Source organism: Sinohyriopsis cumingii, chromosome 1 (assembly GCF_028554795.1).
Source record: "Sinohyriopsis cumingii isolate HCF-2022 chromosome 1, ASM2855479v2, whole genome shotgun sequence".
Taxonomy (NCBI): domain Eukaryota; kingdom Metazoa; phylum Mollusca; class Bivalvia; order Unionida; family Unionidae; genus Sinohyriopsis; species Sinohyriopsis cumingii.
Genome location: NC_142961.1, coordinates 168,078,892 through 168,105,591, shown reverse-complemented (window position 1 = coordinate 168,105,591; position 26,700 = coordinate 168,078,892). Strand labels below are relative to the sequence as shown.

The 26,700-nt window shown below is 41.9% G+C and overlaps 1 protein-coding gene across 1 annotated transcript; it reads right to left on the bottom strand.

Moving 5' to 3' along the window:
* Positions 1 to 20,533: 20,533 nt before the first annotated feature.
* LOC149808345 (uncharacterized) lies at positions 20,534 to 25,396 on the bottom strand. Its single transcript, XM_089950503.1, has 2 exons — positions 24,646 to 25,396; positions 20,534 to 21,344 (listed from the first exon to the last, which is right to left on the bottom strand). The coding sequence occupies exons 1-2, from the start codon at positions 24,882 to 24,884 to the stop codon at positions 20,690 to 20,692; spliced, it is 894 nt and encodes a 297-aa protein (XP_089806629.1). The 5' UTR covers positions 24,885 to 25,396; the 3' UTR covers positions 20,534 to 20,689.
* Between the last annotated feature and the right edge of the window lie 1,304 nt (positions 25,397 to 26,700).

The following is a 26,700-nucleotide window of genomic DNA, read 5'->3' as shown; positions in this document are numbered from 1 at the left end:
CGTACAATGGGAATTAGCATTACAGACCCCCCCTGGGTTAGATTACGTACAATGGAAATTTAACATGGCGAAAAATCGTGGGTCAGATTACGTACAAGGGGAATTAACATGGCGATAAATCGTGGGTCACTCTACGTACAAGGGGAATTTAACATGGGGAATAGAGTTTGGGCTTGTTTAGGGACAAGGGGAATGGAACATGGGATTTTTTTTAAAAAAAATTTTTTTAAAAAAGGGGTAGGCAATTCAAAGACTATCTCTTTTCGAGAAATATGGGGGCCCTGAAAAGGGCCTTTGGGTTTATGTCAATATTAATATTAACATAGATGGCATCTCTCACATCTTCTTCTTCTTCTTAAACTCCTTCTAACTGCCGGTCCATACACAAGTACCCTCTTCAGACATCCTTGTCTTTCTATATAAACTCTCCTCATCCATAGACTTGTATCTGTCCTATCAACAACAGTCCACTTGGACCGGACATACATGAGCATGTCCGTCCTGAACATCATTGTTGACACAAGGGTTGAAGATTGAACGTCGGTCCACATCTTGAGGCTCCGAGAAACAGGTGAATCAATGCAGTGAACGGCGCTTATTTATAGGCAGAGGTAGGATTGAAACGGATTGAGTTCATTCACCAATCCGAACACGCGTTACAAAATTCAGCCAGCCGCATCCAATCCGAAGAGAGCAGTCTGTGACGTCACGTAGTCAATATAGATTTGCTAGCGCTTGTGTGCAGTCAATCTATGCGACAGTGATTCAACATGACGGAAACTCAGAAAACGATCCATTGGGGTGCACCAGCAGGGGAGACTGCCCAAGGGAACCCGGACTTACTTTCAGAAGAGGTGAATTGGGATTTTGTGGATTTTCTCTCTTCGCAAGAATTTGTTCCGGAACCTGCGTTACCTTCTTCATTACCGCAAGTGGAGAATTTTAGACAGAGACAGAAAGAAGAACTGGAGAAATTTATACAACGACAAAAGGAAGCGGAACAAGCTTTTCTCCTACAGCAACAGCAAGAAGAAGAGGTAAGAAAAAAACAACAGCAGCAACAGCAAGAAGAAGTAGCAGCAAAGAAACAAGAGGGTGAAAATCAAACGGTCACGGTACTGTTGGACATTTTAGCGGAGTTAAGAAGTCTGAAACAAATGTATCAGACTTCTTTATCACGACCGAAGAGAATACGACCTTCCCGAGCTAAACACGTCAACCCTGTGACTAAGCCTACCGTACCACCCTTAGTGATTTCAACTCAATCATCATCATCATTACGTAGTCCAGAAGTAGGCCTTGGCCGTGGCAAAGGCTTAAGGCAGTTAAAGTTGATTGCTTAAACTCACCCCTGCACCAAAAAAGGCCCTTTTCAGGGCCACCCACATTTCTCGAAAAGAAATACAATTTCAAATTGCCAATAACTCAAAAAAATATTCAACAGCCCATTTTACCCTTATAGTACGTGTCTGTGTATGAGTGCGTGAGCGTAGCTTCTTTTTTTTTTTTAAATCAAAACTCAAAGACACTTACCTTATATCATTAATTTATTCTTTTCTCCATTTTTTTACAATCCAATTCACAATTCACAACACAACACTTTAATTAAAAGTTCATTCACTTCTTCTGTCTCCTTGTTTAGTCTCTCTGTTTTTTGAATTTTTTCACCGTCACACTCTTTTCCTCTTCTTCCTCCTCGCTTTCTTCCCTTCTTCTTTTTTTCTCCTGTTTCTTTTTCTTCACCTGTCTTCTTTCTTCCTCATAAGAATCCCTCTCTTCCTCTGAAGAATCCCTCTCTTCTTCTGAAGAATCCCTCTTTTCTTTTGACTCCTCTTGTTTCTTTTTTGGGCAATCTGGAGACCAATGTCCTTTTTCTTTACAATAATAACAGGTATCTTGACTTTTGTCTTTTTTAGCCCCTGTTTTTGTTCTTTTTTGACGGTCTGGACACTCTGAAGACCAATGCCCTTTCTTCTGACAGATATAGCAAGTATCTTGACTTTTATCTCTAAAGGAAGGAGAATAGTCCGTAGGCTGGTCTGAAGAGAATTTTCTAATGACCCCTCGCAAAGCTCTGACGAAACGTTCCATCTGGTTAGTCTCTTCCATCGTTGTCCTCGGCTTGAGAGTGAAATGAATAGTGAAAGGACAAGACACACACCCTTTTATATACGCTGGTCTGCTATGACTATAAAGTAGCTCATGGTGTTTGAACTTGAGTCATTTGACTTTTTGCTTTCAAGATGAAACGATCTAATTCATTCGAGAAGAAAGAAGAAGAAAGTAAGAGGCAGAAACGTGATCTATCGCCTCGTACCAGGGCTGAAATCTTGGCACAAATTCATGCCAGTGATTTTGAAGAGGACATGAGTGAACCAGAATCAGAACCCTCTAAACCAAGTTCACCACCCTTAGTCAACCCTGAAAAGTACTATTCCATTCGAGAGACGGAAAAGCGCTCCTCTAGAAAATTTAGAACCACGGCTTACAAATACACAGTGAAGTTTAAAGATTTCAAGGCTGAAGTGCCGTTAGAGAAAGCAGAAGTGTTCATCACTGAGGTGTGGGATTCTTTGCTCACTGCACTCAAGCAGCAATGTCAACCCAAAGAAGACGATCGCTTGAGACTTTCCATACAACACGACGGTTTGAAATCCCCTGTTTGGATCGAGTTTAGCACCCCTGCAGAATTGACCGCTTCCAAAGTCATGGACAAGATTCAACACGTGCAACAATCTAATGACCAGTTTGACATCACCGATGGAAAAGCCACATTGGACATGACCCACGTCTCTCCTCCTCAAGGAACTGGACGCAAAAAGATGTTATTGGTGGACGACCTTCGCAACACCAAAAAGAGTCTCGTCCGAATTAACAACTCTCATGACCAGATGTGTTTAGCCCGTGCCATCGTGGTGGGACGAACCTATGCCGACAAGAACGACACGGTAGAATGGAAAAGAACCTGGAACACTATTCAACGTTCCCATCGAGCCAAACAACGAAATAAAGCAGAACTCCTGTTGCAACAAGCCGGCCTGTCCAAAGACACACCCTGTGGCATTCCTGAGATGCAAAAATTGCAAGATGCCCTAGTTCCACGCTACACCTTAAAAGTGCACCCTCAAGAAATGCGCGGGTCTCTGTTGTTTCGAGGCCAACATTTTAAGGACGGAAAATACATTCATGTTTATTATCACGATGACCATTTCGATACGATTACCAGTATCACCGGATTCCTGGGATACAGTTATTACTGTGAGAAATGTGACCATGGTTATAATAATCGAGAGCAACACAAGCATTGTGGATTGAAATGCTCAGGATGTTTGGCCTCTTTACCCTGTCTGAGCGAAGAACCAGTGCCTTGTTCGACTTGTCTGCGCACGTTTGTCAGCCCTACCTGTTACCAACAACATCTGAAAACGCAAGGTTCACAGAAGAAATGCGCTTGTCAACTCCTGAGATTGTGCCCTACGTGTGGACAAGTCATACGTACCAATAATACCAAGGCACACGTATGTTCAGGAAAGAAAAAATGTCACATTTGTCACCACATCGTGGACTTGGAACACCAATGTTACGTGCAAAAATACCAACCCCCACCAGAGAAAGAGGACAGCCACAAGAAGAAAGGCAATTTCATCTTTTTCGATTTCGAATGCATGCAAGAGACCGGTATTCACATTCCTAATTTCTGCGTGGCTCATCGAGCGTGCGAGAAGTGCATTCAAGAACCTATCTTCAGTCATTGCCCTCACTGCAGCAAGATTCCCGGAGGGCGTGAAAAAATCTTTCGGGGACCAAACACGTTAGCCGATTTTGCCCAATGGGTCTTAGACCCCATCGACAAGACGTGGAGCCAAGAGGACATCGAACTTTACGGAGATTGTCATCGTCATGCCACAGTGATGGCTCACAATTTCTCCGGATACGATGGACAGTTTCTTCTCAGATACTATACGGAACAAGGCACCGAACGTCCTAAAGTGACTTTGAACGGAGCCAAAATCATTTTCATGCAAGTGGGACAAGTACAGTTTAAAGATTCGATGAGCTACTTGGCCATGCCTTTGAGTCGAATGCCTAAAACGTTTGGAATGACAGAAATGGCTAAAGGGTACTTTCCACACTTTTTCAATACGGAAGCCAATCAACACGCCGTTCTACCCCATTTACCTGAGGCTCACTATTACGACCCCGACAACATGCGTACCGAACAACGAGAAGCTTTCTACGCTTGGTATCAGGCTCATGCCTCTGACCCTTTCGACTTTCAGGAAGAAATGTTAAAGTATTGTCGTTCCGACGTGGACATTTTACGGCGTTGCTGTGGAAAATTTCGAGAACTGTTCATGGAACACGGAGGGGTCGATCCTTTGAAAGAAGCTTGCACCATTGCCAAAGCGTGTTCCTTAGTGTATCGACAACGATTCATGCCTGAAAACACCGTGGCTGTCATCAGTCCTCAAACGACCCACTTTGTCAAACGTCAATACTCGGTCAAAGCCCTACGTTGGTTACATTACTTGTGCGACAAGGAAGACAAGTGGATTCAGCATGCCCGCAACGGAGGAGGCGAAAAGACCATCGGAACGTATTCGGTCGATGGTTGGGACTTAGAAAACCCCAAGATCGTGTACGAGTTTAACGGTTGCTTATTTCACGGATGTCCCGTCTGTTACCCTGACCGTGGCACTAAAAATCAGTTTTTGCAACGAACCATGGAAGACTTGTACCAGGACACTTGTCAGCGGCGCCTAAAGTTAGAACAGCAAGGATACCAAGTGGTGGAAATGTGGGAACACGAGTACGATCACCGTATGAAAACCGATCCCGAGTTTAAATGCCTCGTGGAAAGTTACCAGTTCATGGACCCGCTGAACCCGAGCGATAGTTTGTACGGAGGAAGGACCAATGCCACCTGTTTGCTGTACCAAGCCGACGAAGAGAAAGGAGAAGAAATCAAATACTTGGACGTGTGTTCGCTGTATCCCTACGTGTGCAAATATTGTCGCTTTCCTGTAGGGCACCCGCAATTGCTGACGGAACACATCGACCTGAAAAACATTCGACAATACGAAGGCTTGATCAAGTGCAAAGTTTTGCCTCCCACGAACCTATACCATCCCGTCTTACCTCACCATTGTCAAGGCAAACTGATGTTTCCTTTGTGCCGTACTTGTGCCGAAACGTGCAACCAAGACCAAGCTTGTCAGCACAGCCAGGAAGAACGGGCCTTGACGGGAACCTGGGTCAGCGTAGAATTGTTCAAAGCTCTGGACATGGGATACCAACTGTTAGAAGTGTACGAAATTTGCCACTTTCCCAAGACACAACAATACCGCAAGGGTGAAAGGCATTTTCGCCGACTACGTGGATGCCTTTTTGAAACTGAAGCAAGAAGCCAGCGGCTATCCTTCCTGGTGTCACACTCCCGAAGACCAAATAAAATTCAAAGAGAAATACTACGAACAAGAAGGCATCACTTTAGACCACATCGAGAAAAACGAAGGCAGGCGATCGTTTGCCAAAGTGATGTTAAATTGCTTGTGGGGTAAAATGGCACAACGACCGTGTTTACCCAAGACGGAATATTTGACAGAACCTTCCCGCTACTTCCAGATGATTCACGACAAAACCAAATACATGAAACACGTGGACGTCGTTCGAGAGAATTTGATCTTGGTCAATTACGAAGAAGATCTGGACTTTGTACAAGACGACCCTTTTGGAAATGTCATCATTGCGGCTTACGTGACAGCCCATGCTCGCTTAAAATTGTACGAAGCTTTAGAACTGTTAGAAGAACGCGTCCTGTACTTTGACACGGACAGTTGCATTTACATCCATCACCCGATTCAACATCACCCTAACATCGAAGGAGACCGTTTAGGAGCCTGGACAGACGAGCATCCCGACGACAAGATTCTAAGTTTCGTCAGTGGCGGTCCCAAAAATTACGGCTACGAATACCGGGACAAAAAAGGAGAAGTGCACACGACGTGCAAAGTGAAAGGACTGACTCTGAATTATCGTACCAGTCGAGTGGTCAACTTTGGGGTATTGAAAGAAGCCTTGCAATCGGGAGAGGATGGAAACTTTAAAGTGACCACTTACCAACCGAACAAGATTGTACGTTTACCCAGTCACCACATCGTCAGTCGACCTTTGGAAAAAGTCTATCAAATTGTATACCAGAAGCGAGTTCGACTTCCCAATCATTTCACCTTACCGTACGGTCACGTCGGTATTGGTCTGTATATAAAAAGGAACCCTAGGCAAGATCGATAGTTCATTGTGACTACCAAGACCGAGCGAACAAGATGAATACTTTGAAAGAGACATCGTTCCAGTTTGGGGATTGTAAAAAAGTTGTATCTTCGTCTAGTGTGACTAATATTGGATGGATAAGACCCAGACATTGCGACGGAAAATGTCCGGAAGGAAACTGCGATTGTCCATGTGGTTACCATTGTAATTGCGTAACGGAGTTTGCAGACGAGTGCGATTGTGAGCCTTGCGATGGGTACGATGCTGTACCTTGTGACCTGAGCGATGCCGTAAAGCATCATGGGAACTTTAGTGCCCCTACCCCTATCATGGAAAGTGATGCTGTGCGTGTCAAACCTGTGGGATGCGAAAGCGATGCCGCTCGTCCTCTTGGACATTTTACTGGGTTTCGTTTTAAAGGGGAATGTTCACCTTCACGTCTACCCCCCTACGGATGTCATCCAGCCCTGAGCAAACTCCTACCCATGTCACTCAACCCTCATCGAAACGAACCTGTGAAAAACGAATATTCGTTCCCTGTGCGTTTGTCGGAATACTGCGACTTTGAAAATCGTCTTCAATCGTTCAAAGGAAAATGGCCTAAGTATCTGGGAGGACCGACCCCCGAAGAATTAGCCAGAGCCGGATTTTTCTACTTGGGCGAAGGAGATAAAGTCAAGTGCTTCAGTTGCGGTGTGTCACTTCACCACTGGGAACCGCAAGATTCGGCCTACGTAGAACATGCTCGATGGTCACCGAATTGTCATTACTTACCCTTAGTGGGACCGAGACATTGAAGTAACTTCTTACCATAATAATCTGTTCATGGATACTTTACAAGAGAACATTTGTGCTTTGCCTGTGGAGTTGAGAGAACGCATTTATCGAGAACTGGTCAAAATACAAGTGAAACGTAAAGAACAATTGCATCCGTTACGTCACCGGTGTTTGAACCACTGGTACCTTCAGGCTATACAAGGACTGATTGAGTTGAAAGTGTTCCATTGGACAGACATTGATCAACGACCTCCTGGTTATAAAAAGGAATGGTTTGGTATGGACGATTCTATCTACTACATTGTAAACGTACTGCATCGAATTCCAGAGGAAGAGTTAACGAATTACCAACATCTTTCACGCAATGTCAACTTGGTGAAAGAGGAAACTTCTGAACGAATTGTAATGTGTAGATTAGTGGTGAAACGATTTAGATTTGACAATGAATTAAAACCATGTTTGTGCAAAGAGTACATTTCTTGTGTCAGACCAAAGAGAATTTAGTATAACCTATTCATGGATACTTTACAAGAGAACATTCGTGCTTTGCCTGTGGAGTTGAGAGAACGCATTTACCGAGAGCTGGTCAAAATACAAGTCAAACGTAAAGAACAATTGCATCCGATACGTCACCAGATCTTTAACCACTGGTACCTGAAAGGTATAAGAGAACTGATTCGTCAGAAATTCTTTCAATGGTCAGACATTGTTCAAAACTTTGAGGTCGCTAATGATCGACATGTTCATGATTATGGTTACTTCGAGATTCACCTAGTGCAACGCATTGAGGAAGACGAGGTAAAGGATTACCAACATATTTTACGTGGAATCTGCTTAGCGGAAGAGGAAACACCTAAACGAACTCTGACGTTTCGGTTACAGTATGCAAGATTTAGATTCCCTACTGGAGAACGAAGATCTCTGGCTAGAAAGTACGTGTATTGCATCCAGAAAAAAGAGAATATAAAAACAGGCTGCCATGCCACGGTTTATGTCACATGTCATCCAACAGATTCCGTGGAAGGAACTCAATGACCATATTCAAACCGTGGATCATTACCATCAATTATTACAAGAACTTTATCCATTCAATTTGGGACGACAAGTGGTGTGTGTCTTAGTGACTTGTTTTTTGGGATTTCGTTTACCAGCCGATTCTTTGTGGACTCTTTACGATCAGTACTTACCACCTCAATGGCCTTAAATGGTCACGAAAACCTCCTTTTGCTCAAAGCCTTGCGGTTTCATCTGGATACTTCTCGACCTCAACAGGAAAAAAAGATTCGTCAACTTTTAGCTACCCAAGACGTGTATGACGATGTGTGTGTAGCTTGTGACTTACACCCTCATTGGACAGATGTTCGTGACTGGAAAAAGGGGGGTTTTGAGGCTTGGACCCAAGAAGTGGCCCAGTATGCACAAGAGTTGTTCAAGGAAAAAAGTTACTTTTCAACCTGTGTTAGTGACGGTGCCAGAAGAACCCGTCACCGAGAACAACCACTCGCTTCAGGACAGGACTGTCATGGACATTCCTGAAAGGTCATTCCGGGAGGACACTTGTGTGACAATACCTCATGTAGAGACTGTAAGAACATTACACACTGTCCCTAGGACATCTTGGTTACCCAAAACATGTTGCACAGACACTTGTTTATATTCCACTTTGATCGCTTTGCTGTGTTTTATATTCCTATACATCACTATTTGGGTTGTATGTATTTTTGTCTTTCGTGTTCATATTTGAAACATTCAATAAACGTGTTCTGAAAAAGTATATAAACTCTTGTCTTGTTTGTTTTTCGTGTCACAAGTGACATTTCTCATACCATGGCTACCTCTGCTGTCTCTGCTCCCTCTTCCTCTACTGTCAAAGTCATCGACGAACACTTAGATCGTGCCAGTTGGGAGGCTTTGTATCTTCGCCATCCCTTTAACATGCTCATTGCTGGACCTAGCGGTTCAGGCAAAACCGAATTCGTCAAACGTTTGATCGAACATAAACATCATTTGATCGATCGGCCCCCTCAACGGATCGTGTGGTGTTACAAAGAGTGGCAATCGGCGTACAGCCTTTTGCGAGAAAGTCAAGGCGATTCCATCGTGTTTGTGGAAGGCATTCCTAAAGAAGACGACGGCATCGTCTCTGACTCCCGTCAAAACCATTTGGTCATTTTCGACGACATGTTAGGAGAAGACGAAGAAGAAATTAAATTGTGGTTCACGCGCAAAGGGCATCACCGTAATGCCAGTGTCGTTTACATCACCCAAAATTTGTTTCAACAAAGTAAAGCCCATCGCACCATCAGTCTCAATGCGCATTACGTGGTCTTGTTTAAAAGCCCTCGAGATAAATCGCAAGTGCAAGTCTTAGCCAAACAGTTAGGAACGCCTTGGCTGACTCAGGCGTACGACGATGCCACTCAAACGCCACACGCCTATTTACTCGTCGATTTGAAACCTACCACTCCCGAGGATTTGCGATTTCGTACCCACTTGTTTCACCACTGGTGCCAAGACGGAGGGCCTGTCCTGTACACGTCTCCGTCCTCGACTTCATTTCACTCCCCATGAAAAAAATCTATAAAACCTCAGACCCTTTTTCGTCTGTCTCACACTCAGTGCGAACATGACGTCCCTTCAGTCGCATCTTCCCGTCAAATTGATTCGTGCCTTGTATGGCATCAGTCGAGAAAAAGATCCACAAACACGAGCTCGTGTCTTAGAAGCTAGTCTCAAAGAAGTCTTACGATGGTTCACGGTGACGGCACGTCAATTACTCCAAGGAATCATTCAGATTCCTCATCAAACCAAACGCTTTTTCGATCGAAACAAAGTCGCTTTGGTCCAACTGGCCGATCCCCGCATCGACACTCAAACCAAAAAACAAATCATTTTGAAACCTGGAGGGAGCGGTACTCTAGGAGGGGTCATCATTCGCTCACTCTTAAGATGGGATCCTAATGCCCCCAAAGTTATCCCCAAGACAAAAGTCCAACGAAGCCCCAAGAAGAAAAAGAAAAAGACCAGGTCCCCAAGAAGAATAACTTCTCCAGTGGCAGGACCCTCCTCTTACCAGACACCACCCCGGAAAAAGAAAAGAAGCCCCCAGAAAAAGAAACAGAAAAAAAGTCCCCAGAAAAAGAAAAGTCCACAGAAGAAAACTAGTCGCAAGAGAGGCACTTCGGCCAGGACGCAACCTTACACTCACAAACCACGACCTGCCACAGCGGTGACTGCGTCTCCGGCAACCTCACGTTTATCCACTTCTCCGTTAATGTCACCAGGAACTGAAGAGTACTTGGAGACGTTGATCACACCAAGAACTTCTCCGTTGATGACCCCCAAAAGAACTTCCCCAGTGGCAGGACCTTCCAATTTAGCGGCAGTGGCTGCTGCTCACAAAGTACCTTCTCCCAAAATCAAAGTCCATGAAAGATCGGGCATGTTACAAAGTTTACTGGATTTGTCCAAGCAAGAACTGGCTCGATTTAGGCCGTTGCGTACCCCTGCACGACGTGTCATGCCTGTCCTCAAACTGATACGACGTAAAGACAATCAGTGGCGACGCGTTCCAGTATAAAAAAGGCCTGTGACCGAGTAGGGTATCAGTGTTTTTAGGTGCTCCTAAAGACTCAAAGATGTCACCCTCCAGAAAACCCCAAGGAAAGAAAAGGAAAGGACTGCCACCACGTTTAGCCAAACATGGGGACCTGTTATCTGTCCTGTCCAAAGCTTCTCCACCCCTACGAAAAAAACTCATTCAAACGGCCTCCAAAGAGGTCATCGATACCGTGTGCGAATGTTGTTTGAACGTTTTGAAAGGCACGATCCCTTTGTCCAAACACCAGAAACAATGCTTAGGCAAACATCGTCACGTTCTTCGGAAAATGGTTCAAAAGAAAATTCCCATTCGTCAAAAAAAGAAGATGTTAGTGCAACGTGGAGGTATTTTACCTCTCTTGTTAGGCCCCATACTGAAAGGAGTCTTGGGAACCATGTTGGGAGGACTGGTGGGAGCAAGATAAAAAGGCCCTCGGAAGTCCCAAGATCTCAGAATCGACCCCTGACAACCCCATGGAAGGACGAAAACTAGCTTTAGTGCCTTACAAACGATGGATGGAATACCATCGGTGGCAAGAACAACGCACCCCACATTTACCTCCCAATCCCAATTTGAGCGAGATGTCCCAGTTACAACACGAATTGCAATCCTTGATGGATCGCCAAGATTTGTCCGAAACAGAAAAATCGCAAAAGTACGGTCAACTCTTGCAAAGACTGCAACTCTTTCACCAGAAAGCTTTAGACGAAACAGCTTTACCCACTCTGAAAGATTTTAAGACCTTGATGAAAAGTCCAGCACCATCATCATTACCACCACCACCACTACCATCCCCAAGGGTCACCAGAGATGCTACCCCACAAAGACCTGAGGACGAAGAGATGCGCGAAGTGTTTCAAACACCGTCAGCAGCTCCCATTTCGAGTAAGATTGCAGCATCCTTGTTGACCCCGTCCCCCACACCCCAACGAGAAGAAATGAAAGCTTGGGTTAAAAAGATGATGTCCACGCCTCCTTCGACAGAAGTGAAAAAGAAAGAAGGGAAACCAGAAGCGACAAAAGAAAAGAAAACCAAAGCCATTCCATTGCCACCTCCACCACCACCACTACCTTCAACTTCTACTCCCGTAGCCCATCGGACACGTAAATCCGTTTCCAAACCACCCTTTCGACCCACCCAAAGTAGCATCACCGAAGAGTGGGTGACTTATTAACACACCAACACAAAATAAAAAAATGGAAAAAGTCTTAGCCAGCATTTACTACGATCCCTCCCATCCTGCAGGTTACGCAGGAGTTCAAAAATTGTATCGTGCTGCCAAAACGCGACTGAAAAGTCTCCGTTTACCTCAAGTGCAACGATGGTTACAAGAACAAGCTACCTACACTTTACACAAACCCATTCGACGCAAGTTTGCCAGAAGTCGCACCCGAGTGGAAGGCATCGATCATCAATGGCAAGCCGATTTAGCCGATGTCTCTCATTTGGCCAGCTACAATCGTGGCTACAAATATTTGTTTTGTGTCATCGACGTCTTTTCCAAATTTGCCTGGGTCGTGCCCTTGACTTCCAAATCGAGCAGCGAGTTAGTGCGAGCCCTGCAACGGGTGTTGAAACAAAGCGGTCGTCACCCTCTTCGATGGCAAACGGACAAAGGTACCGAATTTCTGAACCAAGCTTTCCAAAAAGAATTAAAGAAACGTGACATTCATTTTTTTACCACCGAGAATCCCGAAACCAAAGCCAGCATCGTGGAACGTTTTCAACGCACTTTGAAAGAACGCATGTGGAAATATTTTACGCATCACCACACTCTGAAGTACATCGACATCTTACCGCACCTGGTGCAAGCGTACAACCAATCTTACCATCGAAGCATCGGACGTGCCCCGCAAGACGTGACTCCCGACAACGAAGTGTTGGTGTTTGAGCGCCTGTTCGGTACGTCCCCGACGAGGGCTGTCCCCAAGAAAAGTGGAGTGTTGGCCGTAGGAGATTGGGTGCGCATTGGCAAAACCAAACGCACTTTCGACAAAGGTTACTTACCTAACTGGACGACCGAATTGTTTCGCGTCACTGGACGAGTGCATGGCCGTCATCCTGCCGTCTATAAATTGGAAGACATGAACGGAGAAGTACTCAAAGGAACGTTTTATTTGCCCGAGTTACAACGTGTCACCAAAAAAGAAGACGACGTGTACGACATCGAAAGCATTCTCGAACGCAGAACCCGTAAAGTGGGCAAACGATGTGTCAAAGAAGTCAAAGTACGTTGAAAAGGATATCCACCCAGTTTCGATTCTTGGATCGACGCTTCGCAAGTCATCGACTATAAAAAGAAGAAGTGACCATCATGCCCTTTCACACAGCAGACGCAGCTACGTCGACCAGTCCTTCTTCCCCTAGTTCTTCTGTGCAAGATTTACAAAAACAACCCTTGTGGGTGTGGTGTGGAGAACGTGTGCCTAAAACGCAAATCGTCTTTTTCTGCCAAATCTTCGTGGTGTACTGTGTCATCGGGGCAGCCATCGCCAATTTGAGTTTGCAACAAGGAGACAAACAATTGTGGACCATTTTATTGAGCAGTTGCATCGGTTACCTGCTTCCCAATCCCTCCCTGAAATTCTCCTCAAACGGGAACGTTGTGTCCAGTGCCAGTGTCAGTGCCAGTCACCAGTCCAACCACAATCAGAACCCCATTTTGGGCGGAGACACGCCTCTGACGTCCAGTAATATCCCCTCGGACAGCCACAGAACTCTAGAATTATGAGTCACCAAAACCAATTTTACTTAACTTTACCCAGTGACAGTTCCATGGAGGTGTTTCCCAACAACACGTTGTGCTGTTACACGGCCAAATTACCTCAAGCCATCCCCTTAGATCACGAAGCCCATTGGGAAGTGGCTTTAGTAGAAATGATTCACCCGACCCAAGTCCTCAATGTCCTTCCCAATCAAAATAAATTTGATGTGGAAGTTTATGACCAACAAATACAACAGTGGATGGATACTTATAGCAAATATGAGAAGAAAACCCCTAACAAAGAAAATCCAAAGTGGACCACCTATCAGTTGTTCATTCCCCCAGGCTATTATTTTAGTGGTCAACATTTGGTCAGCACCATAGCCACCAGGTTTAATGGCGTGTTTGGGGAAGCTTTTAAGAATGTCAAGAACAAAACTGTCACCCTGGAATACCACAAAACAGCTCGTCGCTTCCTGATGAAATTTCCTGAGGGGGAAAAAATCATGGGTTTCTATTTTCATGATGAATTGTTTGACATGTTGGGCGGTGACATAAAGATGAGGAAGACAGTAGAACTACAAACACCACCCCAAAAAACCATCATTTTCAGCAACGAGTCTTTTGGCCAGTATTTTCGTACCCCGGTAGAACTGAACCAAGGACTGAATTTGATGTTTGTGTATTCCGATGTGGTGGAATACAACGTGGTGGGACACACCTCCGTGCCATTACTGCGTGTCATTCCTTTCAAAGTGGATTCTGCCACGAACGCTGACGAGGAAGGTGGAAACACTTATCACGTCCACCGCGAATTTGTCCATCCTCACTATTTGCCGGTCAGCAAGTCGTATTTGGACACGGTCAACATTACTATAAAAGGAGATTTGGGACAAAATATTCCATTCACCAAAGGAAAAGTCACGGTGAAACTCCATTTTCGAAAACGGTTCTCTCACGACTCGTAAGTAAGTCATGTATCCAGTGTACCGAGGGGTGGCACGACAGCGAGGACACGGTTTAGGAGACATGTTAAAATCGGCCTTTCGTTCGGTGGCTCCGGTGTTGAAACCGATGGTGACACGCGGATTGCACGCCTTGAAAGATGCGGCACTGACGCAAGGCAAAGAATTTCTCCAAAATGTCATCATCGACAAACAAAACCCTAAAGAAGCCTTCATGAGGGCTGGCAAAAATGTCTTGCTGCAAACGGGAAAAGACATTTTGGGCCGACGAGACACACCTATAAATGCCCTGCACGCTACCGAGTCAGGCATTCAGCAAGGACAAGGCAGAAAGAGACGACGAAGAAAACACCCTTTCACCAGACTTCAAGCGAGAAAGGCCAAGAAAAGAAGAACCGTTCGAGACTTAGACGTTTTCGATTATTGAGAAAGAGAAAAAAATGATGCACCGAGAGTCTTGCGCTTGTTCGAAGACGGAACTGGATCTGTTTGCCATGCCCCCCACCATGATGACCATGCAAGAATCCCAGTGGGTGGAATTTAATCCCATCTCCTCATTGACCGATTCTGCTCCCATCGAGTTCGAAATCAAAGGACAGCCCGAAGATTACATCGATCTGAATAGCAGTTACCTATACTTAAAAGTGAAAGTGATCGAATCACCCAACAATGACCTAGCCGATGATGATGCAGTAGCTCCCGTCAATAATTTCATGCATTCCTTGTTTAGCGAAGTGGACTTGTACTTGAATAACAAACTGGTCAGCAGCAGCATGGATACTTACCTTTATCGAGCCTACCTGGAAAATCTCTTGACGTACGGAAAAAACGCCAAGGACAGTCATCTGGATGCTTGCGTGGTATGGAAACCTGACCTAGCGAATAAGTTCAACACTATTGTACTTGCTGCGGATGCTTCACATTCAAAGGGATTTGTAGACCGACGAGCGAAAATTGCTAAAAGTCGTAGTTTAGAACTGATAGATCGCTTGCATTTGGACATGTGGTTACAAGAGAAGTATTTGCTGAACGGGGTGGATATCCGCCTGAGACTGAATCGTAGCAGTGCCGCTTTCCATTTGATGGCTGCAGAAAATTCCACTTACAAAACCATCATCCAAGAAGCCAGGCTCTACGTGCGTCGCGTGGAAGTGTTGCCTAAAGTAAGTAACGACATCAGTCAGACATTGAGCAGAACAACCGCCAAGTATCCCATACGACGCGTGGAAGTGAAAACGTTCACCATTGCCTCTGGACTCCGATCCAAGATCGAAGATCATCTGTTCCAAGGACAGTTACCCAAAGGTTTGATTGTTGGTATCGTCAAGAATTCAGCTTTCAATGGTGTCTACAACGAAAATCCTTTTGAGTTTAAACATTACAAAGTGTCCAAGATCGAAGTCAGTCGCGATGGCAAGACCTTGTGTACCCGACCTTTTGAGCCTAAATTTGATCCCGAGAAGAATTACTTGTCCCTGTACGAAGCCACCGGCCAGTTAGGAACCAACACCAGTCACGGGATTACGTACGACGATTACGCAGAAGGCTATGCTTTGTGGGCTTTCGATTTCACTCCTGACCAAGGCAGCGACGAGGGACATTTCCACCCTATAAAATCTGGCCAGATTCGTGTGGAACTTCAGTTTGCAGATGCACTGCCAGCGACAGTGAACGTCCTCCTGTATGCAGAATTTGATAATACCATAGAAATCAATAGTTTGAGAGAAGTCATTCTAGATTACTAGAAAGCCATGGAAGACTGTTCTCCCTCTTTACCTAGTGGAGAAACTTTAAAGATGGAATGTGAGGAGACCCTGGAAAAAGAAGAAGAAGTAATCATGATGAAGTCGAGATGGCCAGAACAAGAAGCCCATTTAGTCTCCTGTTTTGCCAAACACTTTGTCGACAAAATGACGGAATTGATCAAGAAAAATTGCTATGGATGTCAAAACGATCATCCCAGTCAAATTCAACACGATAAATGCCTAATGTTAAGTCAAGAAGAAAAATTGGACGAGTATCTGGACGAAGCTTGGAGTCTCATCTCGAACAAAGACGTGTTGCACCAGTGGTATAAAGACTTGCGTGAACATTCTTGTCCACCATTAACCACTCAAGAGATCCATCGTATCGAAGCTCTCCTGAATCAGAGTGAGGAAACAGAACGAATAACCGTTTATTCGTCAGACATTTTCAAGCAAAAGGTCAGGATCGAATTGACAACGTATTATTACCTGTGAAGAAGAAAAAAAACACACACAAATCAATGGATACCTGGGAACTTTACTACCTTTTGAACCACAGTTCGTATACGGCTTCTTGGAATCCTGTCGTCTGTGCTAAAGATGAACTCCCTCATCGCAAACCTAAAGACCATCAAGCTTACGTGATCAACACGGACGACAGTCATCTCCCAGGAACCCACTGGGTAGCCGTCTACTTTCTTCAAGAAGGATGTGTGGAATATTTCGATTCGTACGGATTGCCCCCTTTGGAAGACGATATCATCGACTTTATGAGAAGAAATGCTCAAACCACCCGATTCAATAACGTGAAATTACAAGGCACAGATTCCTTGGTGTGTGGACAGTACTGTGTGTATTTTCTGCATCATCGCAGCCTGGGCTATTCCTTAGAACATTTAGTGACTCATTTTGATCCTCGTTCTTCTGCTAGAAACGATGTGAAAGTAGATCGATGGTTTTGTGACCATTATGCTTATCTTTTGTCTCAAGCTAGGAAACGTAGTGTCCATCAATGGCCTAATGATTTCCAACAGTGGAAATCACAATTTCATTCACAACGTTGTCAGCCCTGTTCAAAGTAGATTGTATATTGAGAAAAAATGTTTGTGATTTGAAAAAAATTGTTTGATGTTATAGTGTTGGATTATTGTTAAAAAAATGTTTGAGTTGTTGTTTAATGTTAAGTGATTTTTGAATAAAAATGTTGTGTTTTGAAAAAAATGCCTTTGTGGTTTGTTTAGCTATAAGAATATTGGATTGATGCTCTTTCATTTCTTACTATCCCTCTCATGACACTCACTAAACGTTGCGACTCAAAAACCGTGTGGGGATGTTTTCCTTCACGTCCGCGCTTTGACTTTAAGAACCGGTTTGTTCCCAGTCTAACCATCCATTGTCGACTCATCCTCCTACGAAGATGTGCTCCAAACTAGCTAAACTCAACGAAGCCTACGTGAATTTGCATAGGGTCAGACACAGTCTGATACCGAAGCCAGAAGAAATAGAGAATGTGAGAATGTTAAAAATCACTGAAGACCTGATAGAAGAGCTCTTCAGAGAAGAAATGAACAGGGAAAAAGAAGAATGGACAGAGAAGTACAGACTTCAGAGACAGCAGCAACAGCAGCAACAGCAGCAACAACAGCAGCAGCAGCAGCAAACTGAAGCTGACAGAGGCTTTGTCGATTGTCGTATCGACACCAAAGAGTTCTTCTTCTCTTTCCGAAGAAGCAGACCTATCGCCAGAAAGTCTATCCTCAGAGGACATCGCATTCTTAGAAACTAAAAAAGAATGCCATAGCAAAACAAAAACAGCCCTTTTCAGGGCTAACCAATACTCTAGAAAAGAAATAACCATCAATTTGCAAATGTGTGTGTAGGTAGAGTAGTGTGAAAATAAACACTAACTCTTTCTTAAAAAATGTGAGGGAATGTGTTTGTGTATAGGATTGTGTGTTTGTGTGTTTGTAAGTGATCAAGTAAGTTGGTATGCATAGTAGATTAAAATGATGTCTTTTAGGCTGTTAGAGGTGTATATTTGGGGTTAGACTGGATTGATTTGGGTATGTGGATAGTCTATTGAAGTGATTTATAAAAAATTTTAAAATAATGATGGGTAGCATAAAAAAGTGAGTGAGTGTTTCTTTTAGGTCCGCGCGTTGCTGTTTTTTTTTTTTGGTTATGATCTAGGTAAGATCAATTTTATGGTTTTAGGGGATGTTTTCCTTCACGTCCGCGCTTTCACTATAAATTGAAACTCGCTGGGCAGTCTAGCTACCCTTGTTGATTGATCAACACAGCCAGAAGAATGAATAGCAGAATAGTGAAACTGTTAGAACTCCAGATGCACCTGGAATATGCCAGGCGCATAGTAAACGAACTATCAGCGGAGGCTATAGTAGAAGAAGCAAGAGTAAAGAAGGAAGAGGAGGAGAGAAGAGAGAGGGAAGAAGAGGAAAAGAAAAGAGAAGAGAGGATGTCGTTCAATATTCCCGAGACAGAGGATTGGGGTGTTGAAGCGAATCATCCTCCCTCTGCGCTCCCCAGAAGAAAGGTGAAAGAAGACTGGGGAAGAAGATGCGTGTGTGGCGCCAGGCCAGGACGGTGCAACCATTAGATAGGTGCATCTGGAGTTCAAAAAAAACCAACAGCCCTTTTCAGGGCTACCCAATACTCTAGAAAAGAAATAACGATCAATTTGCCAATGTGTGTAGGTAGAGTAGTGTGAAAATAAACACTAACTCTTTCTTAAAAAAATGTGAGGGTATGTGTTTGTGTGTTTGTGTTTGTAAGAGCTAAGGTAAGTTTGTGTGAATAGTAGATTATGGGTTTCTTAGCATATGTGAAGAGTATAGTTAGGGTTTTATTATATGAAAAAGTAGGGGGATGTTTTCCTTCACGTCCGCGCGTTGTTGGGTCATGATCTAGGTAAGATCGATTTTATGTTTTTAGGGATGTTTTCCTTCACGTACGCGCTTTCAGTATAAAACTAACAGTGTTGGCCATTGTAACCCATTCTACGGAATAAGCAAACAAGAAGATGCCAGCAGCTTCAGCTTTATACAACGATCTTATGGGAAGTTGGTATTGGATGGTAGATGGATTGAGTGTAGTAGAAAGGGTTGAACAGGAATGGAGGTATGCAGTGACAAAAGACTTCGTCTCAAGACAAGTAACCAGCCTACACTTATCGGTAAATATTGTAAAAGAAATGATAGAGGATGAGGAGAAGAGAATCAGAGGTTTAATTAACCCACCGTATGTCAAAGTGGGTAAGTTAAAAGAAGCGATAGATCATGTGACGAGTGCAAGGTGCTTTCTAGAAGACATTGTAGAATGGACAGATTGGTGTTTCGCGAAGTGGGGGTTAGAAAAACTTAAGAAAGCTGAAGAACTAATGAGGAATGTGCTGACCGAAGAGGTCAAGAAGATCAAAGAAAAGTGGTCAAAGGAAAGAAAAGAAGAAGAAAATAGAAAAAAAAGGGATGAATTCGATAAACTGAACACAAACTGGATGAAAATCCAAGAGAAGTTCCGGGCCATGGGCCACCCGGACTGGTTGCCGGAAACAGAAAAGAAAAAGAAGAAAGGAATGATGAACAAAATAAGAGGATGGTGGAAGAAGTTAAGAAGTTAAAAGAAGAAGACAAACCCAAAGGCCCTTTTCAGGGCCCCCATATTTCTCGAAAAGAGAGTCTTTGAATTGCCTACCCCTTTTTTAAAAAAAAATTTTTTTAAAAAAATCCCATGTTCCATTCCCCTTGTCCCTAAACAAGCCCAAACTCTATTCCCCATGTTAAATTCCCCTTGTACGTAGAGTGACCCACGATTTATCGCCATGTTAATTCCCCTTGTACGTAATCTGACCCACGATTTTTCGCCATGTTAAATTTCCATTGTACGTAATCTAACCCAGGGGGGGTCTGTAATGCTAATTCCCATTGTACGTAAAGTGCCCCCCTTCACTACTAATATATTTGCGACAGAAAAGTTATTTCGCCACAGTGTTGATACTACTTTTATAGCAATATTGGCGATATCATATTTTGAAACTATTTTCTTTTTTTTTCCTTTAGGATGTATATTCGTCCTTTTGTATGTTATTCATACCTGTACTTCCATACTTACGCCCATTTAATTTTTCTTTTTCTTTTTGTTTTCTCTTTCTCTCCATTCCACTCTCTGTCCCCATCGCGAATAACAGAAAGGTGTAAAGGCTGTTGACCCTCTAGTATATATTTATGTAATCAGCGAGATGGCACCATCAAGAATGAAACCGCAAACAACAACCACAACAACAATAACACATATAGGCCGCAGGTATTAACTGTTTTATAATTAGTTTTCTAGACGTTTAATGCAAATTCTCAAAGACTGTTCTTACATTACCTATTGCTATTCGATACTCTTTGTCACCGATACATTATCATAAACCTGTTTCATTCAAAGACTGATGGTACAAATATCTAAGAGAAACTCTTTATTACAAATAGCAGTAAGGTTGTTTAAGTAGCGATTTTAACTGTCATCATAATTATAATCAGATCTGTAAAGGATGGGTAGATCAGACTCATAGAGTAACACGTGACCTCCATTCCCACTTTCTTGTTCTTGCACAACGCTTTATATGGCGACTTTTGCAAAACTGGAGCGTCTTGATAATCTTTTGTCTATCCTAAATTCTAAAGGGTTACCGGTGGCGGAAAATCGGCGCAGGTGGCTGTTCTTTGTCTTCACTGGCTTTTTGTTACTGTTACTTTTTGATGCCTTTTTATCAACGGTTGAATTATTCTTTTCCAACTTCGAGTCTGAATTCTTTTTACTCATTTCGATTTTATCCGCATGAACTGCGTTGTCATCCACATCATTTGTTTTCGAATCTACCGAATCTCTTGTTTCCTTTATATTCATGCTACTTTTTGCCGCTTCAGAAATTGATTCCAGTGACGTTGTGTCTTTCTTCAGCTTGTTTTGATCTGGTTCTTCTGGCTGCTGTTTGTGAAGTGTAGACTCGATTACCGGAAGAGCAGTCGATTCAAGTGTCAAACTGTTCCTTTTCACTGATCCATTCATTTTTATATCTCCTGTCTCCTCCTTTGATCTGCGTGTACTGCGGTCTTTTCCTCTGTCAACACTCTCATTCTCTTCAGACAAATCTAGACGAGGTAAATAAACCTCAAGTTGCGGGTCAACCGGGTCTTTATCTAGGTAGGATGTACATAGACTTCGGAAGCGGCGTTCCAAGCGTTGCGTTTCACGTTCCCTCCAAGAGGCCAATCTGAAAAGAAACCCCATTTTTATCACAATTACTTGATTCGGTTGACGAACCTACTCATACAGTATTAAACTATTAACGCTTTGTAAACTTATCAGAATATCTGATTATCTAAAATATCGTTAAAAGCAATAAGACAGAGAGAGAAAGACATAAATTAATTGAACTGGAAATCGTGAATGCAAGTTCGCAAAATTCCATTTTGACCATAAGTGTGCACAGTATGCATTACATGGTCAATAACAATCGTTACCAGTTTATGAGTGAGATAAAGAAAATATAAAAGCCAAAAAAAATAAATATTAAAAAAAAAATACAAAAAAAAAACTCCGAAGAAACAAAACCGCACATAGATGAGCAAATTACTCTAAGATCAGATATGGCCGGGACAATAGTTTCTTTTCGGACAGGATCCCAAAGCTGACGACGTCCATCAAAAAAGACATAGACAATGTTTTGCCACAGATTGAATATTGCCTTGACATTAAGATGATCTTTTGAATGATAAGCAACCACACACAGACACTGTTCTCGACCCTTGACTGTCTCTCCACAAGAGTGACCAGTCCTGCCCGCGCCACGTTCAATGGGTAGATTAACCTATTTTTGTGTCATTCGGCAATTTATGTCTTTGGGTCATTTATGACTAGGCCAACATAATTCATTTGCAGCGACGGAGAACAATGAAAATGTTTGCATAATTATTAATGCACTAACGATTTGTTTCCGGGTCATTATTTTTCCCTAAGTCATAAATGACCCAAGCATTCATACCAACTTTAACATTATTGTCCGTCACATTTGTGTTCACAACATCAACATTATTGTTAGACCAACATTTGGCAGCATTGTTCGGGACACTTGTGTCCGCACGATTGTGGTTATTGTCCTACCAACATTTGACATTATTGTCAGACCAACATTTTCGTTATTGTCCAACCAACACTAGCATTATTGTCCAACCAACATTGACATTATTGTCTGCGACACTTGTGTTTGAAACATTAACATTTTTGTCAGACCAACAATTGTCGTGATTGTCCAACCAACATTAAAATTATTGTCAGACCAACATTAATATTAATGTCTGACCAACATTAACGTTATTGTGTTATGAATATTTAAATTAATTGTTTGTCTGTTTGTTTTAAAATTTTAATTCCATTGTATGTTGTTGTAATGTAACATTGTTTATTGGACTTGACCCTGTCCAGAATTGAGTAAATGAAACTTTGTATCTAGTTGTTGACCTCGTTTCAAAATCAGTGACACTTTTGGTTAACAACTTTTTCATCTATTTATTTTATCTTTCTCAGAGTAAGAACCACTTAGTTGAGTCAAGGTGAAACCTGGACGACGTGATTTTAAGCATATGTTAATTGGTAACAAACTTAATGTTTCCAGAAGAATGAACTTTTGACACTCATCCGGGTATTTGTATTACGTTTTAATCTGTAATATAACTTATGTTTTGATAAAGGTTTAGTCAGTTGTGCTCCAACACCAAGTACTTTCAGTTGTGTTTTTTGTTGTAACCTGTTTGAGGTGAATTTGTATTTTCTTCAAATTATTGAATTCAAGCGATTATTTTCCCTGGAAATATAAAAGGGCTCTGATATAATTCTTGGACAAAGACATTAACTGGAATTTATACGGAATTCAAAACTGGAATAATATTTTCTGTGATTCAGCAAAAGACTGTTGACACATATAAACTTCGTAGGTTATTACAGACGTCACCACCTTCCATCTTGAATTTTATCGGGATTTGAAATGAGATTCACTTTGAACTTTTTATTGATAGGAACTGTGTTTCTAATTCTTGAATTACAATTTGGCTTTAGTTCTTTTCTCATTTTTCACTTTGCTTTCTAGGGAAATTAATTATTTGTTAAATTTTACAAAGCTTGTTATCTTCACTCTTTTCTGGTACTTATTTTAAGAGCATAGACTAGTAACAATTGCCCGACCAGCATTAACATTATTGTCAGACCAACATAGACATTATTGTCCGGGACATTTGTGTCCGCAACGTTACCATTATTGTCAGAACAACTTTGACATTGTTATCCAACCAGCACTAACGTTATTGTCAGACCAACGTTAACATTACTGTCAGACCAACATTAACATTATTGTCAGACCAACATTATCGTTAATGTCCGAGACACTTGTATCCGCAATATTGACATTATTGTCTAACCAACATCGACATTGTTTTCAGACCAACACTAATATTATGGTCCTATTAACATGCAACGTTATTATCAGATCATCATTAACATTTTTGTCCAACCAACATTAACATTATTGTTCAACCAACGCTAACCAACCTTAATATTCTTGTTAAAAGTATAAATTATCCACGATATCACTGACCAACATTGTTATTATCGTCGGAGCATTATGCTTCATAATGTAACACACCAATTTTGTTATCATTGTCTGAGCATAACTGCTCAGAGCATAAATGTTCCACGATGTCACTTACCCTTATTATAATTTTCGGAGCATAAATGTCCGCCGATAATTATCCACAGGTTGCACCTTGTGGCTTGAATGCCAAGTCATGGGAAATCGGGGCTGCAGCGACTAATCCGGACCCAAAGGGTGAAAAAAGGCAAAAACAGACAATTTGAAACTACTTCTGGTTACACTCTACTCAAGCCATGCGAATCATACAGAGTGGCCCAAATCACAGACAAAGCGTAATTATATTTACAAGCTGACAATATTATTAAAAACTATTAAGGGATCTAACCAGTAAGTCTTTTTTTTTTCGGGGTGGTGGGGTGGTGATAGCAAAACCTTAGTTTGACACTGGTCTATATTTTTCTTTTCCCCACAAAGGTTCGCCTGGGTGACAAAATGATTTTGTCAAAAGGGTGAAGGTCGTTCATTCAGATGTATACTCTCATACCACCTTTAGCAATACTTGATGGAGTCAATTGAAAGTATCTGAATGACGTACACAATGTACAGGACATACGGACGCATGTGGCTGAATGTTGGTTTGTATTTAACGGCCTTTTACCTGTCCCAGTGGTACGCAGACCCTTGGATTGCGAACCCGACAAACTACCGACTGGTTTACCACAGCTCCCTCTGACAAGGGACATGGATAACACTGTACGCCCCATCTACATATATATATATATATATATATATATATATATATATATATATATATATATATATATATATATATATATATATATATATATATATATATATATATAAGTAATAAAGTATGACTTGTTAAATACATTTAATGTTTTCTAACATTCGGAGATCTTCATCTTACCTGTTATAATTTAGAACCAAGTGTTCTTCGATAGACGGTGTCGTCTTTGATAATTTCTCATTCAGCTCCTTACTGATGGATTCGGTCTCAAAGTGATGGGACTTTCTCCTTATTCGAATATCCTTCTGTATGTTTTCCATGGAATGCTCTAGCTGCTTGGATGCCCTACGATTCAAGTTCCAACTCTTCATTTCAAGACTCAGCGACTTCCTGCGCCTCGAACTTCCCTCTTGATTCATTTCCAGAATGGTCTTGTAAAACGTCGATACAGGTTTCTTGCAGTATTCCCAATTAATTGTAAGGAAACTTTTCTATTATTCAGAAAAATAAAAATACCGAGTTCCCAGTCAATGTTGTTATCAATAATACGGTATTAAGTGGAGGAATTTCTTTTGAGTAGTGCTATAAAAAATTTTCCTCTGATATAATAGTCTTCTTCAATTGTAAAACATTTAATACTATATGAATTAATAACTTTTGTCTCTCATCGGTTCAGGCGAACTATCTTTCATCCTGGCAGAGTTGTTAAATTTTTCTGTGGCGACTGATCATGAATATGTTTACCCTGTGATTTATCGGAACATTACTTATACACTGGCTCGCTTGGTTAAAATTTTTACATGAGATGTAAGCAATGTATACGTTGTAATTTCTCGAATCGAACCTCCTTTTGAGCTCTCCACAAATCACTGCCCGTCCTTTTTTAAGCCTTTTCATTGACGAGCTCAGGCAAGTACGAACTTTGTGATGTTTAAAAGCTAATAGATAATAGGGACATAAATGGAAATTATTTTCTTTCGGACAAAACCCATTAGGTCTTGACGCCATGTATTAGTCACTGGTCTTCACAAACCTCACACCTGATTTGAATATTAAAATTAGTTTATTTATTACATTCCTTTGCAGGAGACGCTATATGCTTATGGGTGTTTTGCTCCACCGGAGCCAAATAATCAAAAGAAATCGCGGGGATTATTGATCATATGTGGTTATTGATGTCTTTAATGTTATTTGCTTGTGTAAAATTCTTCGTCGTGTCATAGCGGTTGCTTTACGCGACGCCTTTCGTGACATCTATACTTTTAGCGAATGCAAAATAAGGGATTACACATTATATGAAAATGCACGAGTATTTTTTGGCAAAAAAGATGTCTTAAGTGAGTGACAAAAGGCAAAACTAAGCTCTCGCGCGTTAAATAGAATCAATAACTGTCTTAAATGAAGCGGTATCAATAACTGCATCGGTCTTCTACTTCGACACAGAGCGTAACTAAATGTGATGCAGAAACGTAATTAGACACTCCCTACAGAAATATTTATGAATCAATCAGCCTATCTTAATAACTATTTCTACATCAGTGTTAACACCCCACCCCCACCTCACCCCGTTTGAATTTGTCGACCTGATAATTCGCCTACCTAAGAAAACACTAACAAACCACACCACTTTTACACCAATCAAGCTATCCAGCTCTCTGTCTGACCGGTTATAAGCCAGTCACGCAACTAGTCAGTCACTCGGTCTGTTTGTCCACCGTTTGACAATGACCATACTCTCTTGTTTGGTGTAAATAAATATATTAGAGTCATCACCTAAAACAACTGATGCAGTTGACGCAGGTGGCGTACGACCCCTTTAAGAATGAATTCGGCTTGTCCAGCATGAGTAATTAAACATAGCAATCATATATACCTTTGAACCCATCTACGTCTGAGGTAAAATGACGCAGTTTGAGTTGATTAATAGATACTCTGAACATGAATTAATAAAGGAAAGAAAAAAATTAATATAACATAAAAAGCGATATCTCAGCTATCCTGTTTAAGAAATGAAGGAATTAGCAAGAAATTTGGAAATCATTAATATTATAGAAGATGATTATTCCTTGTTGTTTTACCAATCACTCGACATTTATAACAATATTTACTAAAATATTAACAATAGACCAAATGATTCATTTCATTACTTTTATAGAGTTACAGTTGCACGTCTGTTTCGTAAAATGTTGGATTAGTCATATCAAGTTAGAATCTTTCAATTTAAGAATTAACAAG